The 13,621-nt window shown below is 48.9% G+C and overlaps 1 protein-coding gene across 2 annotated transcripts in view; it reads left to right on the top strand.

Annotated features, from left to right (window-relative positions):
* Pomt2 (protein O-mannosyltransferase 2) overlaps positions 1–9,936 on the top strand; it is a 40,588-nt gene extending 30,652 nt beyond the window's left edge. For both annotated transcript variants that reach the window (XM_006990313.4, XM_042260977.2), the window contains exons 15-21: positions 635–711; positions 6,870–6,941; positions 7,243–7,302; positions 7,390–7,495; positions 8,370–8,510; positions 8,678–8,792; positions 9,484–9,936. In XM_006990313.4, the coding sequence (XP_006990375.1) occupies positions 635–711; positions 6,870–6,941; positions 7,243–7,302; positions 7,390–7,495; positions 8,370–8,510; positions 8,678–8,792; positions 9,484–9,589 (677 nt within the window). In that variant the 3' untranslated portion in view covers positions 9,590–9,936. The remainder of the gene's footprint in view (positions 1–634; positions 712–6,869; positions 6,942–7,242; positions 7,303–7,389; positions 7,496–8,369; positions 8,511–8,677; positions 8,793–9,483) is intronic.
* Positions 9,937–13,621: the final 3,685 nt, after the last annotated feature.

Below are 13,621 nucleotides of genomic sequence, written 5' to 3'. Positions count from 1 at the left end.
GAGACTCCAGGCCTCCGATGCTTATTACAGATTGGTCCAGTTCCCTTGTGGCAAGGACTTCCTCTCCCTACAACCAACCAGGCCCTTCACAGAAGGCCATAGCCATAGTGACCCCAAATTTCTGCTTCCAGGCACCTTTGACATCCCCACTTCAGTGTCAGCTTCAACTGAAAAGTCTGTGGATTCAGTTTCCTCACCCCTCTCCAGACTGTGCTTGATTTCTCCATACTTGCCATTCCATTCTTCTTAGTACGTGATCTAGACAAACTGGTTGGATAATTCCTTATTAAGTATGTCAGGAATCACATGGCTCTCATGGATATATTAGTGAATGAGACAGATTTGGTTCCTAGTCTCATACTAACAGGAGGCCAGCTTCTGGGTCAGTGCCACAGTGATGGGTGTTGGGGTCAAGAGCTGTCAGAACACCAAGAAGGAGGCCTTGTCTGTTTCCTCCAAAGTCCTGAGATTACCTAGTGCATGCTTAACATAAACTCAGTAAGTGACCCTCTGCCCTGCTCCCTGTCTCAGCTTCCTAGGAAGACTTCACGTAGGCTCTGGCAAGGGTGTGGGTACTGAGGACAGACTGAGGACAATGTGTGACAAAGCCTTTCTCTTGTCATTTCCCCCGTAGTGCCAAACATCAGCCTGGACGTGCTGCAGCCCAGTTTTTCTGAGATCTTGCTGGAGTCCCACATGGTTATGATCCGGGTACTATGAGCCCTTCTCCTTCCTTCTAGATCTCTTAGAGAAGCTCTTGGGCACCCACAGATTTAGAACACAGAGCAATAGTCATGGTATAGCTCCCTGACCCCTTGTGGAAGATATTGGAAATGTTTGACCCACCGGTTTGCTAGACCTTCATGGGCATTTCTGGTATCACAGGCTGAGGGTGACTTGATGAGGATAATAACAGCCATCCCTGTTGTTGTAGTTTCATTTCTATTACTGTGACAAACACCCTGGGAAAACCTCTGTCTTAGTTAGGTTTTATTGCTGTGAAGAGACACCATGACCATGGCAGCTCTTATGAAGAAAATATTTGTTTTCCTGGCTTCCAGGTTCAGAGGTTTAGTCCATTATCATTGTGGCAGCATGCAGGCAGACATGGTGCTGGAGAAGGAGCCAAGAGTTCTATATCTAGGCAGACAGCAGGAAGAGCAAGTGACACTGGGCCTGGCTTGAGCATCTGAAACCTCAAAGTCTACCCCCAGTGACACACTTCATCCAACAAGGCCACACCTACTCCAAATAGGCCACACCTCCTAATACTGCCACTCCCTATGAGCCTAAGGGGGCCATTTTCTCTTCTTTCTTTCCTTTTTTTTTTTTAAAAAAGATTTATTTATTTATTATGTACACAGAAGAGGGTGCCAGATCTCATTACAGATGGTTGTGAGCCACTATGTGGGTGCTGGGAATTGAACTCAGGACCTCTGGAAGAGCAGTCGGTGCTCTTAACCTCTGAGCCATCTCTTCAGCCCTCCTTTTTTTGTTTTTGTTTTTGTTTTGTTTTATTTTTTTCAAGACAGGGTTTCTCTTTGTGGTTTCATGCCTGTCCTGGATATCGCTCTGTACACCAGGCTGGCATTGAACTCACAGAGATCTGCCAGGCTCTGCCTCCCGAGTGCTGGGATTAAAGGCATGTACCACCACTGCCTGGCTAAGGGGGCTATTTTCATTTAAACCACCACAAGCAACTTAGGGGAGGGGAGGATTTATTTGGCTTACAGTTCCCTAGGTTACAGTGCATCATTGAGAGAAGTCAAGGGGCAGAAACTTGAAAGGCAGACCTACTTGCTATTTCACACAGCATTACTTCTGAACATGGAGTGCATTTCACAGCCAGCGTACAGGAGGAATCATAGAGCCTAGCTGGCTCACAGGCCAGTGTATACTCAGCTTTCTTAGATAGTTGAGGACCACTTGCCTAGGAATGGTAAATTGATCCTTCTTACATCAATTAATAATCAAAATAATCTCCTACAGATATACCCACAGACCAACAAGGGCTAGATTATTGGATTGAGGCTCTCTTCCAAGGTGATTATGGCTTGTAGTGAGTTGACAGTTAAAGCTAGCCAGCATACCAGTGAACATTTATACAGCTCCCACTACTGTGAACACTGTATGTATATAACTATTTAATATTATTACAACCCTGTGAAGATTGTCATTCCAGTTTAGAGAAAAGGAACTGAAGCATGGAGATATTAAGGAACTTTTTCAAGGGTACACAGCTCTATGTAAAGTAGATCCAGGCTTCAAAGGTAGGCAAATAGGCTTTCAAGGTCAGTGTCAGTTACTATGACACTCCTACCTCTGAGTGGCAGTGCTCCTGAAAGCCACATTACATTTCATGAACTCAGAGCCAGTTGGAATGAGAAGCTGCTTTGGTTCTGTTTATATGCATCATACAACCCTAACCATGAGCCTTTAACCGTTTCTCTTCCTGGGCTGAAGCTGCTTAACATGGCTGATTCTCGTTTAAGGATTCCTGAGACTCACTGTTTGCCCCTGTTGTTGTAGCTGGCAGCAATCATAGCATCAAAAGTCTAAAGTAAATGGAGAGAGTAAATCTTTAAATGGAGAAGATTTTTGCCCATGGATGAAATTTGCCTGTGTAAGTGGGAGAGACATTGCTACTGTCTGGTGGAAGACCCCTTGCTCTTGAGGTGGGAATGTGAGTCCTACAGGAACGATGTTCAGAACCACAGTGTCTCAGCCACCCACAGAGCTGCAAGGAGCTGTGGCAGTTGTTACTGTTCCTCTCTGAGCCCCTGTCAAGTAGACTTACCTGGAAGTGATTATATAAGCAGTTCTTAGAAAACATAGTTGACTATTTCATCAGATTAAACTTTTAAAACCCAGATTTTTGTCAGTTTTCTACATTGGAAGGTGATAAGTTGACATTAAACCATCTCTGGGTCACTTCTTCTCTGACTCTGTGCTTGTAGCTGTCACTGTGGCCTGATGACATAGCTCTTTTGAATATGTGTCTGTCTCTCAGAGTGTCAGTTTGGGTCTAAGTAGAATTTTAAGACTGCAGTGAGTGAGTGTAGAATTTCATTCCTTATTTCACTAAGAGGTAGAGACAAAGAAACGGTGTGTATGAGCTCTCAGTCTACCAGAATTAGAGAGAAGCAAGAGACAGTGAATCCAGACTGTAGACATGCGGATATTGGTGTGTATGTTATGTCTGCCTGTCTGTCTGTGAGTTGAGACCTGAGTGGAGAAAGCTCATGGTCTGGCAAAATGAGGTAGAACAAACCATCTAGATTTAGTTTACACACACATATCCTATTGGGTAAGGATCTGCCTCCTTTCATTTCTTGCATTGTAGAGATGCTGGATTTGTCTGAGTTGGATATAATGAATAAGATTACTATGACCTGCTAAGGCCTGATTTTGGATTAAATTGGACTGGTTTTAAGGGATTAGTTTCCCTCATCAATTACTTCTAGGACTCTTTGGATAGCCATAGTGATTGTAGTGGTTTGAATAAGAATGGCCCCCATAAACTCATATATTTGAATGCTTCGTCACCAGAGAGTGGCACTATTTGAAAGGATTAGAAGGATTAGGAGGATTAGAAGGCCTTGTTGGAAGAAGTATGTTACTGGAGGTAGATTTGAGACTTTATTTTAAAGGCAGGGTTTCTCTGCATAGCCCTGACTGCATAGCCCTGGCTGTCCTGAAACTCACTCTATACACCAAGCTGGCCCCGAACTCAGAAATCCAACTGCCTCTGCCTCCCAAATGTTTGGATTAAAGGTGTGCACCATGACCGCCCTGCTTAAGAGATTTGAGATTTTAAAAGCCCATGCCAGGCCCAGGTGTGCTCTTTCCCTCCTTCTCTTTCTGCCCGTTTATCTGTCTGACTGTCTCTGTCTCTGCCGGTGGATCAAGATGTAGCTCTCTCCTACTGCTCCAGCACCATGCATGCTGCCATGCTTCCAGCCATGATGATAATGGACTAAACCCCTGAAACTGTAAGCAAGCCCAATTAAATGCTTTCTTTTATAAGAGTTGCCTTGGTCATAGTGTCTCTTCACAGCAACAGAACAGTGACTGAGATATACAAGCAGTACCAGGGAGTGGGGTGTTGCTGTAACAAGCCTGACCATGCTGCTTGTTGGTGGAATGTGAACTCTAGGACTTTGCGTTAGGAAAGCAGTTGAACCCTTCAAGTGGGACTTAATGTGCCATACTAGTAGGAGAATGGAAGCAGTGATGCTGAGAGCAATATATAAAGTATAACAGCCCAACTCAGTTAACTTCAGAGGAGAAGATTATTAGTAAGTGGCCTGGAGACCTTTCGTGAGATGTTTTAGTGAAGAATGTGTCTGCTTTTTGCCTTTGTCCTAAAAATCTGCCTGAGGATATGGATTGGCTTTGGAAGAGATTTCAAGATAGCTTAGTATTGACTCTGTTGTGTAGTTAATTAGTAATCACTATTATGCAGATCTATAATAAAAGGAAGGAGCAAGCTGGACAAAGAGAAACACAATGTAAGTTTGAGGAGAAAAGGAGCACCAGGAAGTGTAATGGAGCTAAGTTCAGTGCTCAAGGAGATAAAAGTTTAAAGAAAAGTCTATTGCTAAATAAAATGAAGGGGGTGGTAACTTCAGAGCAGAATCCCACCCAGCTAAGCCTCCTACTTGTGAAAAGGAGTTAAAGGAAAGGCTAAGCCACGAAGGAAACATCAACAACAGAAAGCTGATGGAAATGTAGTTAAACAAGGGGCCAGCTTCCAGCCCCAGCAAACAACTTGGCAGCTTCAGCTATGTGGTTCTGGCTTTAGAGTCAAGGATACAAGAAAGGCGATGTAGACTATCCCTTCACGGCTAAGGAAAGCCACCAAAGCCAAAGCATGTGTTAGGGGTGTGCCAGCATAGAAGGACAGAAAGGCCATTGTGTGAAGATGAAGCCTAGTTGACTTGGAGACTCCAAGATGTTAGACCCCATGATGCCAGAGTCATGGGATATCTGCCAAGGAAAGCTGCAGACCAGGCCTGGAACCAGCCCAAGAAAGAGAAGCGTGTTGTGGTCAACAAAGCTGAAAGGTGTTGAAGATTTGGAGAGTGCTTTAACATTAGACATGTAGTTGCAGAATTTGAAGTTTGCCATGTCGGATTTAGGTCTTGCTTTGGTCCGGTATTTCCTCACTATGCCATTTCCTCCCCATTGGAATGGTACTGTTTATTTTGTGACATTGTATGTTGGAAGCTGTTTGATTTTGATTTTATAGAGGGTTACAGTTAAGAGATTGCCAGATAGCCATGAGTCTCAGAAGAGACTTTGAACTTTGGACTTCTAAAGTGTTGAGACTGTGATAGACTGTGGGGACTTTTGAAGTTGGACTGAATGCATTTTTGTATTATGATATGGCTGCAAGACTCTGGGGTCCAGAGAGTCAAATGTGGTGGTTTGAATAAGAATGGCCCCCATAGGCTCATATATTTGAATGCTTAGTCACTAGGGAATGGCACTATTTGAAAGGATTAGGGGGTGTGGCCTTGTTTGAGGAAGTGTGTCACTGAGGGTGGGCTTTGAGGTTTCAAAAGTCTGTGACAGGCCCAGATGGGCTCCCACTCCCCGCCACACACACACCTAAAGATCAGGCCATCCTCCCTGCCATGATGATAATGGACTGAGTTCCTGAAACGGTCAGCAAGCCCCCAAGTAAATGTTTTCTTTTATAAGCGTTACTGTGTCTTTTCACGAACAGTGACTAGGACAGTTATTCAGGGGATAAGCAGCTGATCCTTTTGGGACACACACACACACACACACACACACACACACACACACACACACCTCTTAATCACTCATTTTAAGACCAACCCATTGCCATACTGAGACTTACAAACTAAACTATACTCAAGCCCTCACTTTGTTGAATCAATCAGGCTCCTTGGTAGCAGGTCACTAAAAATGACCTTCTAGATCTTTCTTGGATAAACAAGTAGCTCTCAGTTGAGGGTAGTTTTTCCTCTCTGGTGCTCTGGTGATATCTGAAGACATTTTTGGCTAGCAGAGCTGAAGAATGGGGCATGGGGGCTCTGTTGGCCTTCCACTGAGTAGATGCCAGGTGCTAAACACAGGACAGCCCCACAGCGAAGTTGATGAGCCCAGCATGTCGGCGTGGCAAGACCGTGAAAGCTTGCCTGCACAGCGGCTGATTCCTCTCCCTAGTTTGTGCTGGTGACAGGGATGGCTCAGGCCTGGGGGCTAGTGTCTGGGATCCCAGCTCTGTTCCTCCCTGTTTTAGCTAAGGCCTGGTTTTGCCTTGTGAGACAAGTCACTGGATAGTCTTGGCTGGGTTCAAGTTCTTCAGACTAAACTGAGTACTGGAAATGATTTCTCTCCCCAAAGAGAATGTTCTTGGAGGTGGAAAAAAACCTCTTACCTCTCACATGTATTCATATTGTCCGTAAACAGCTATATAATGTGGCTATCCTATTAAAATATTACAGAGGGCATTTAGAAAAATAGTAACCTGAAAGGCTCCTGGTGAAGCACAGTAAAGAACAGCCACTGAGACACTAAGCTAAAACAACCTTTCCTGAGTCTCTCTTGTGTTTGGGATCAAGTACTGATATTATTCTCCTCCACACACCTTCTGGGCACTGCTCTTACCCATGTGGGCTGTCGTTGGTGGGACAGGGGCTTGTTTGAAGAGTTCAGCAGTTACTACAAGCCCTGGACAGTGGCTGCCAGTGGGATCCTGGTTGCTGTGTGCCGGGGAGGGGGATCACTGGGACTTCTCCTGTCCCTTGGCTGGATATCAGATCCCTGTGCCTCATGCCTGTGTCCGCTAGTTAGATCTCTTTCTTGACTAGCTTTTCTTCGCTGCCTTCTTACAGGGAAATAATGGCCTCAAACCCAAGGACAATGAGTTCACATCCAAACCCTGGCACTGGCCGATCAATTATCAGGTAGGGCCCAAGACTGGAGCTCCTACAGGAAATGAACCAAGGAAGAGACCATTGCGTCTGTGGAGCTGGAGTATTGGTGGCAAGGGGAAGCCTCAGCTGGGGGACTGGCCAGGAAAGGGGCTCTGTTTGCTGCTTGACTCTGACTCCCACTTCCTAGAGAGTTCATGTGGAATGTGCATTCTGAGCCTCCTGTTTGCTTGTCTATGAAAGACGTGTAATCTGTGTAATCTTCTTCCCCTCGGATGAGGGTGGCTGGGGATGAGCGAAGCCTTGGATCAGCTGGGTGTCCTTTGCTCCACAGGGCCTGCGCTTCTCAGGGGCCAATGACACAGACTTCCGAGTCTATCTGCTCGGCAACCCTGTGAGTATTCCAGTTCTGAATGCTTAGGCCCACGTATCTGCCTGTAGAAGCTGGCGCCCTCTCATCCCCAGCTCTTCTTCTGTACAGGTGGTCTGGTGGCTGAATCTGGTGAGCATTGTCCTCTACCTCCTCTCGGGGAGCACCGTTGCCATCGCTATGCAGAGAGGGGTACAGCTGCCTGCAGAGTTGGAAGGTCAGGGCCCCGGCTTTCCCGGCTCTGTCTTTCAGCTGGCTTGGGCCTGCACTCTGGGGAGGGTCTGCCTGCTGTGGGGCTCCCCTCTCCTCCCCACTGCACACACTTCCTCTCCTTTGCTTGGAAAGCCCCCAGTCGAGTGGTACCTTACCCTGGGCTCAGCATTTTGCATCTTCCCAGTAGCCCTGTAGCAGAGTGCCATCGCCCTCTCCGTGTGTTAGGAAACGAGGCACAGTGAGACCGAGAGCTTGTCATAGGACATGGAGCCAGTGGTGGTGACACTGAGGCTCAGACCCCAGCATTTGCCTTCAGAACTTCACTTTCGTACTGGAGCCAGACAAGCCCCTCTTTCCTCGTCTGCCCCTTTGTCCATGGCCTGTCCTCTAGTGGGGAGAGAGAGGTAACTCCAGGCCACTGCAATGGCTGCCCTCTTTACTTTACTGCTGGGCACGGGTGACATCTAGACACCCCACAGACCCGTCTGTCCTTGCCAGCTCCATGTCTGAACAGTCCCAGCCCCAGACACTCCCCCACCCAGCCTCCTTTCTGCCCTCGCTGCTGGGGAATGTCTCTAACAACAAAGAGGTGGGGAGTAGAGACAGGGAAGACAGCTGTCTGGGGGCGTGTGTCTCCTGCCAGATGTCCACATCCGGCCCTGTGGGCATCCCTGCCAAGCAGGGTACTGACCTGGGATTCTGGAGGCCTACCGGCTTTTCTCTTTGTAGTTGCCATGGGATTGGGGTAGTCCACGTGAGGAAAGGAAGGGTAGTGAGATGATGTGACCTATTGAGGGACACACACCAAGACGGGAGAGCTGGGCTAGAGCCAGGCTCTGCCCCCGCTGTCTCCTCATTGTGCTGATTGGGCTGCACAGGGCTGACCAGGGTGCTGCTGCGCGGAGGTGGCCAGCTGCTGCTGGGCTGGATGCTCCATTACTTCCCTTTCTTCCTGATGGGCCGGATCCTCTACTTCCACCACTACTTCCCAGCCATGCTCTTTTCCAGCATGTTGACAGGTCAGCACTGCTGCCCACCTGCCCTGGGGAGAGAAGGCAGCGGGAGGCCAGAAAGGAGGGTGCGGCCACCCTGAGAAACTGAGAGGAGGCCTAGTGTGGTGCCTCCTTCCTGTGGGATTCCCAGGGCTTGTCCTGACGGGCTGGTACAGGTCTCCTGCTCTCCACAGGTATCCTATGGGATACCCTGCTGCGGCTCTGTGCCTGGGGCTTGGCCTCCTCCCCCATGGGTAGCAGAATACATGCGGTGGGAATCCTAAGCCTGCTTCTGGCAGCTGCCTACAGGTATGTGTCCCCTTATATTACCCTTCAGCCTGAGCTCTAGGTCCATTTGAGAATCCCTGGGGTGCTTTTAAGGTCTTCCCATGGCTGGGCCATGTCCCAGGGGTTCTGAATCTGCTGGGCCCAAGTGATCCTAATGTGTAGTTGGGTAGGAAGAACAAGGGCCTCACTCCACCTTCTCCTTGCTGGTGGTTCCTAGTTTTGACAGCACCCCAGCGTACCTAGAAGGATACCCCTTTCTAGTCACAGTAGCTCTCGCTAAAACATCAGACAGTGGGATGAGAGGGGGGATGGAAGTGTAGGCTGTGGGTATAGGAGTGGGACTCAGAATCACTGTAAAGAGACCATCTTTGTAAAGTCCTCCTTTCTCGCCTTCTTGGAAGTCTCAGAGCTCCTGTCAGGAGTCCTTGGCCATTGTAGTGGGGCCTGCTGAAAAGTAATTTACACATTGGCCAGCATTCTGAGTCACCCATTCCATGGCCAGGCCCTCAAAAGTTCTCTGTTAGGCCTGCTGGGGAAAGCCCGTTCCTTCCTGGTCATTCAGCTCTTACAGTCAAGTGGACTTGGATGGAGAGAGATGGATGATGGAAGGATGGACTGGGTTATGCTGTGTGCCGGGCCCGGCAGCGGGGTTGCAGGTAGAGCCTCTTGGTGGAGTCCTGGGATGCTGACCACCTTGCTCTCACTCTCACAGCTTCTACCTCTTCCACCCCCTGGCTTATGGGATGGTTGGTCCCCTGGCCCAGGAACCGGAGAGTCCAATGGCAGGACTAAGATGGCTGGAATCATGGGAATTTTGAGGCCACTGCCAGGACCCCAGCCTGGATCCAGGTATTATCCAGGGACACCCAGCTATGAAGCCAGATCCTGGACCTTTCCAGCTTCAGGGGAGCTGCCTGATGAGCCTAAAGCATTCTGCTACCCCCAGGACCAAACTGGGAAAGAGACCTGGATTTCACTCAACACTAAATGGAGCCGCAGCCCTGTCTGCAGCACCCACACAGGACACTTGACCTACAGCACCCCTTGGTGCAACACAAGGAGAGCAGTGGGAGTATGGGAGGGTCCGTGTGTCCAGTCCCCTTGGAGTGTAGACCACGGAACTGGAGTCAAGTGTCATAAATTCCAAGAAGTGCTCCAAGGTTAACAGGATATTCTCTGGTATCTTTTCACATTGGATTTGGTTTCATTTGTGTTTCTAAGGTCCATGAGAAATCCTGTGGTCTCCAGGAGGACTGGGAATGCTGCCCCACCCTCCTGAGGTTACAGCGGCACAGCAGGTGGGACCGTCCCTTCCCGAGTCTCCTACCCTTCTTCCCACATGCTTCCAGTGAGGCTAGCAGAGCACCTCACTCTGCAGGGCTCGGCTGCTGCTGCAGTGTCTTCTGTGGATACCGCCCTGCCTGTAGTGTGTACAGAGCCCTGGGTTCCAGGGCACAAGCTAGCAGAGAAGTTGCCAGTCTATGGTTGGCCTTCCTTAGATGTTTGGTTCCCTGTTCTCTGAACTGGGTGGGTGGAACCCACATCTTGGCAGCTATGTGCCCAGAGTCTGTTTCTCACTGACCATCCCTTTTGCTCTGCATCTGCCTGGCTCTGCGGACCAAGCCCTGCTGGCTGATGGAGCCAGGAGCTGAGTCAGAGCAGAGATCTGGGGGCTGAGCACTTACTGGGGTGTGGGAACAAGGGACACTCAGCCGATGTTTCTGTTCCTGCATGGCATTCCTGTTTTCGCACTCCCAGCCCTCCCTGATAAGACCGTCTTTTGCTTCCTTGTCATTTCCTTTCTTTCTGACACTGCCTTGTCTTCCCCTAAAGACCCGGAGCACCTGCAAACACATGACAGCTTCTCCTGTCACCACTTGAAGCTCAGAGCTGGCCCTCTGTTTCCTTGCTCAAAGGGAGTGAGAAAATTGGTCAGAGCTAAACCAACTCCAGAGCAACCCTTCAGTCTGCCTTCTTCCTTTCAGTTCAGAACAGACTAATTATTTGATCCCGGGAGATTCTGATATTTCAAGTTTAATAATGAATTTGCCACACTCCATCTTCCCTCCGCTATAGCTTCCAACGACTCTGACAGGGTCAGAGCTCTTTAAAGCATCTTCAGGAGGTGGTTGCCACGGAGACTGGAAATTGGTCTCAGGGACAGGCTGTGCTACCTAGAGTGGTAGAGAGGGAAGCTACTGGGCCTTGCTTGGACATTCAGCTAGAGCATCATTAAGGTTAACAGAGGAAACGCAGCCCTGTCAAGAGCAAGGCAAGGTAGCTAATTAGACCATCCTCTCTCTTGGCTGCAGCCCTTTGGACTCCCCTCTCCCCCTCAAGCACAAGTGCGGCTTATGTGTGGAGGCTGCACTGCCTGCTTAATTGTATTTCTGGCAGGGACTGGGGAGCTCCGCTCCCATTGCCCTCCAGCCTTTGCCTGCAGGCTCAGGGAGGGCTGGTTTCTTCCAGCCCAGTGGGGTACCGTTTGGGTAGATTCTCCTGAGAGAGGATGCAGGAATCTGCTTGGTTCGAAGCAAGGTGACCCACGGGGCATCTAACAGGTGGCTGATTTTTCTTGTGCCTTATTTCTGGAGGCACTTGTTAGAGGGAAGGAACCCTGAAGTAACCAGGGGGTGGGTAGCCTTTGAGAGCCAGAGTAGATGGGAGAGTCAGTGGGCTCCAACCCCCCCCAATGTCCCACTGAGGACAGAAGGGGTCTCTTGTTTCCAATATGGGAAGAAGGGTGCTCCCCACCTACTCCCTCTTCTTCCACACCCAGACTGGCAGGCATGGGGAAAAGGCCGCTTAGTGACATCACTAAATGCTTGGGTTCTGTTTGGAAGATGGAGGGCAGTGGGCTCTAGGATGCTGCTTTGCATGTGGGCTGCACCCTCAGGAACGGACAGAGGTGTGGTATGTCTCAGACTGCTGGCAAGGACGAGGATGTACCAAGCAGCCCAGCCCAGCCAGTGTCTCGACTTGCCACGCTTTGTTTTCTTCCTTTCTCTTTTTAAGTTTCCAGAGATAATCTGAGACCATTACTTTTGTAATAAATAGCTCTTGTTTTCAACACTACATTGTTGTTGTGCTTAATTGGATCTGACTTGCCTTGAGAAAAATGTTTAGATGGCAAGAACCAACATGGTACCTCATAGCTGGGGCCATTCTCATTCCATCTGATGCTGGCTTAACACCAGGGGAATGTGGGCCTTCCTGAGTACTTGCTTACTTGAGAGATAGTGACTGTTTCCATTCCTTAAGCTAAAACCAGTAAGGAGCTGAGCCTACTTTTTCTTGTTTAACTTTCCCAGATGGTGTAGAAAGAAACAAGGGAACCATTCTCCCCCTAATTCTGAGATAGCTATGAGGCCCAGTGTGATAGCAAATTCCCATCCCTATCAACAGAGGGCCCCATCCTGACATAGTCTTCTGTCAAGAGTGCCAGCTATAAAGGATCCACCCTGTTCTGCAGGGCATGGAACTGAACACCTGACTGGGATGATGTAAAAAGGAGGAACAGATACACATGCAGAAAAGCTGGGACATGTGAGTTATGATGGAGATGCACCAGCTACGTGCCTGGAACCTCGGTGTGTTTATTATACACAGCATGGGGGAGAGTTAGCTAGTCTCCGTCGGAGGTCTCGAAGGGGCAGTCTCTGCCTGCTGGAAGAGATATCCTGAAGGAAGAAGCTGGAGTCCATCCCTTCTGTACACTCTGTCAACATTCCCACAGGCACCAGAGGAAGGCTTTGCCAATCCCCATGGGTCTGAGGCATTGAGGACCTTTTCAATAATACGCATTCTCTCAGGACTTCATCTGCATTCTCTCAGGACTTCATCTGCTCCTTACTTTCATTCAGGGCTTCCTCCACTCCCCATAGAATACACAGAAGGTGACAGCTGACAGCACTGGATTGAAGGTCAAAGTTGAAGGGATTAGTGCCTCTGCGAAACTGGGAGTCCTCTGGACTACCTCTTAGCCTCCCTAGGGTCCATATGGCAGGAGGCAGCCTGGGGAGGAAGGTAGGTCATTCCTATCACTCTGGAGGTGGCATCTGGAAGATGCCAGGGACAGGCAAATCAGAAAGGGACCAAACTGTCTGTGAATGGCAATAGCTTAGTACACATCTGGTTTTTTGTTTTGTTTTGTTTTGTTTTTGAGACAGGGTTTCTCTGTGTTCTCTGGAACTGAGTTCTTTGGAACTCATTTTGTAGACCAGGCTGGCCTCGAATTTAGAAATAGGCCTGCCTCAGCCTCCCGAGTACTGGGATTAAAGGCATGCACCACTCTGCCAGCCAGTTAACATCATTTTAATACAGGTAACATTTAGTCCTAAGGCCCAGGGAAGCCACTGCCCTTGCCTCCATTGTACCCATGAGAGATTATATTACTTACCGAATGATCCACAATTAGAAAATTATGAGGCAGGACTTGGTGCAAAAGGAGTCTTTGGAGCTTCTCCAGCCCCGCCCTGTTCTGGACTGGAAGCACCTGCCTGGAGTACCCTTGAAGCCCTGGACACTGGGAGAGGCTAGGCACAGCTGGGGAGTGTAGTTCAGCCTGATGCTTCGTACAAAGATCTGCATAATGTACAGCTAGGACCCAGGCTTTCCGGGCTCCCCCAAGGGTACTCAGACCAGTGGAGGTAAATATAACAGGTTTCCTATGGGGGCAAAACTACATGCTGGTTTATAGCATTTGCCCTTTTCCACGGTGCAGACGCTTCCTCTGTGGCCATTTCAAGGCACTGACTTGGTGCCTGTGAATGAAAAGCACAGTCAGCTGTAAGGCTGCATGAACTAGCTCCAGCAAACTCGGACTCAGACCCAGTAACCTTGGCTCAGTC

This window comes from Peromyscus maniculatus, chromosome 14, assembly GCF_049852395.1.
Source record: "Peromyscus maniculatus bairdii isolate BWxNUB_F1_BW_parent chromosome 14, HU_Pman_BW_mat_3.1, whole genome shotgun sequence".
Taxonomy (NCBI): Eukaryota; Metazoa; Chordata; class Mammalia; order Rodentia; family Cricetidae; genus Peromyscus; species Peromyscus maniculatus.
This window is presented reverse-complemented; position numbering and strand designations above follow the sequence as displayed.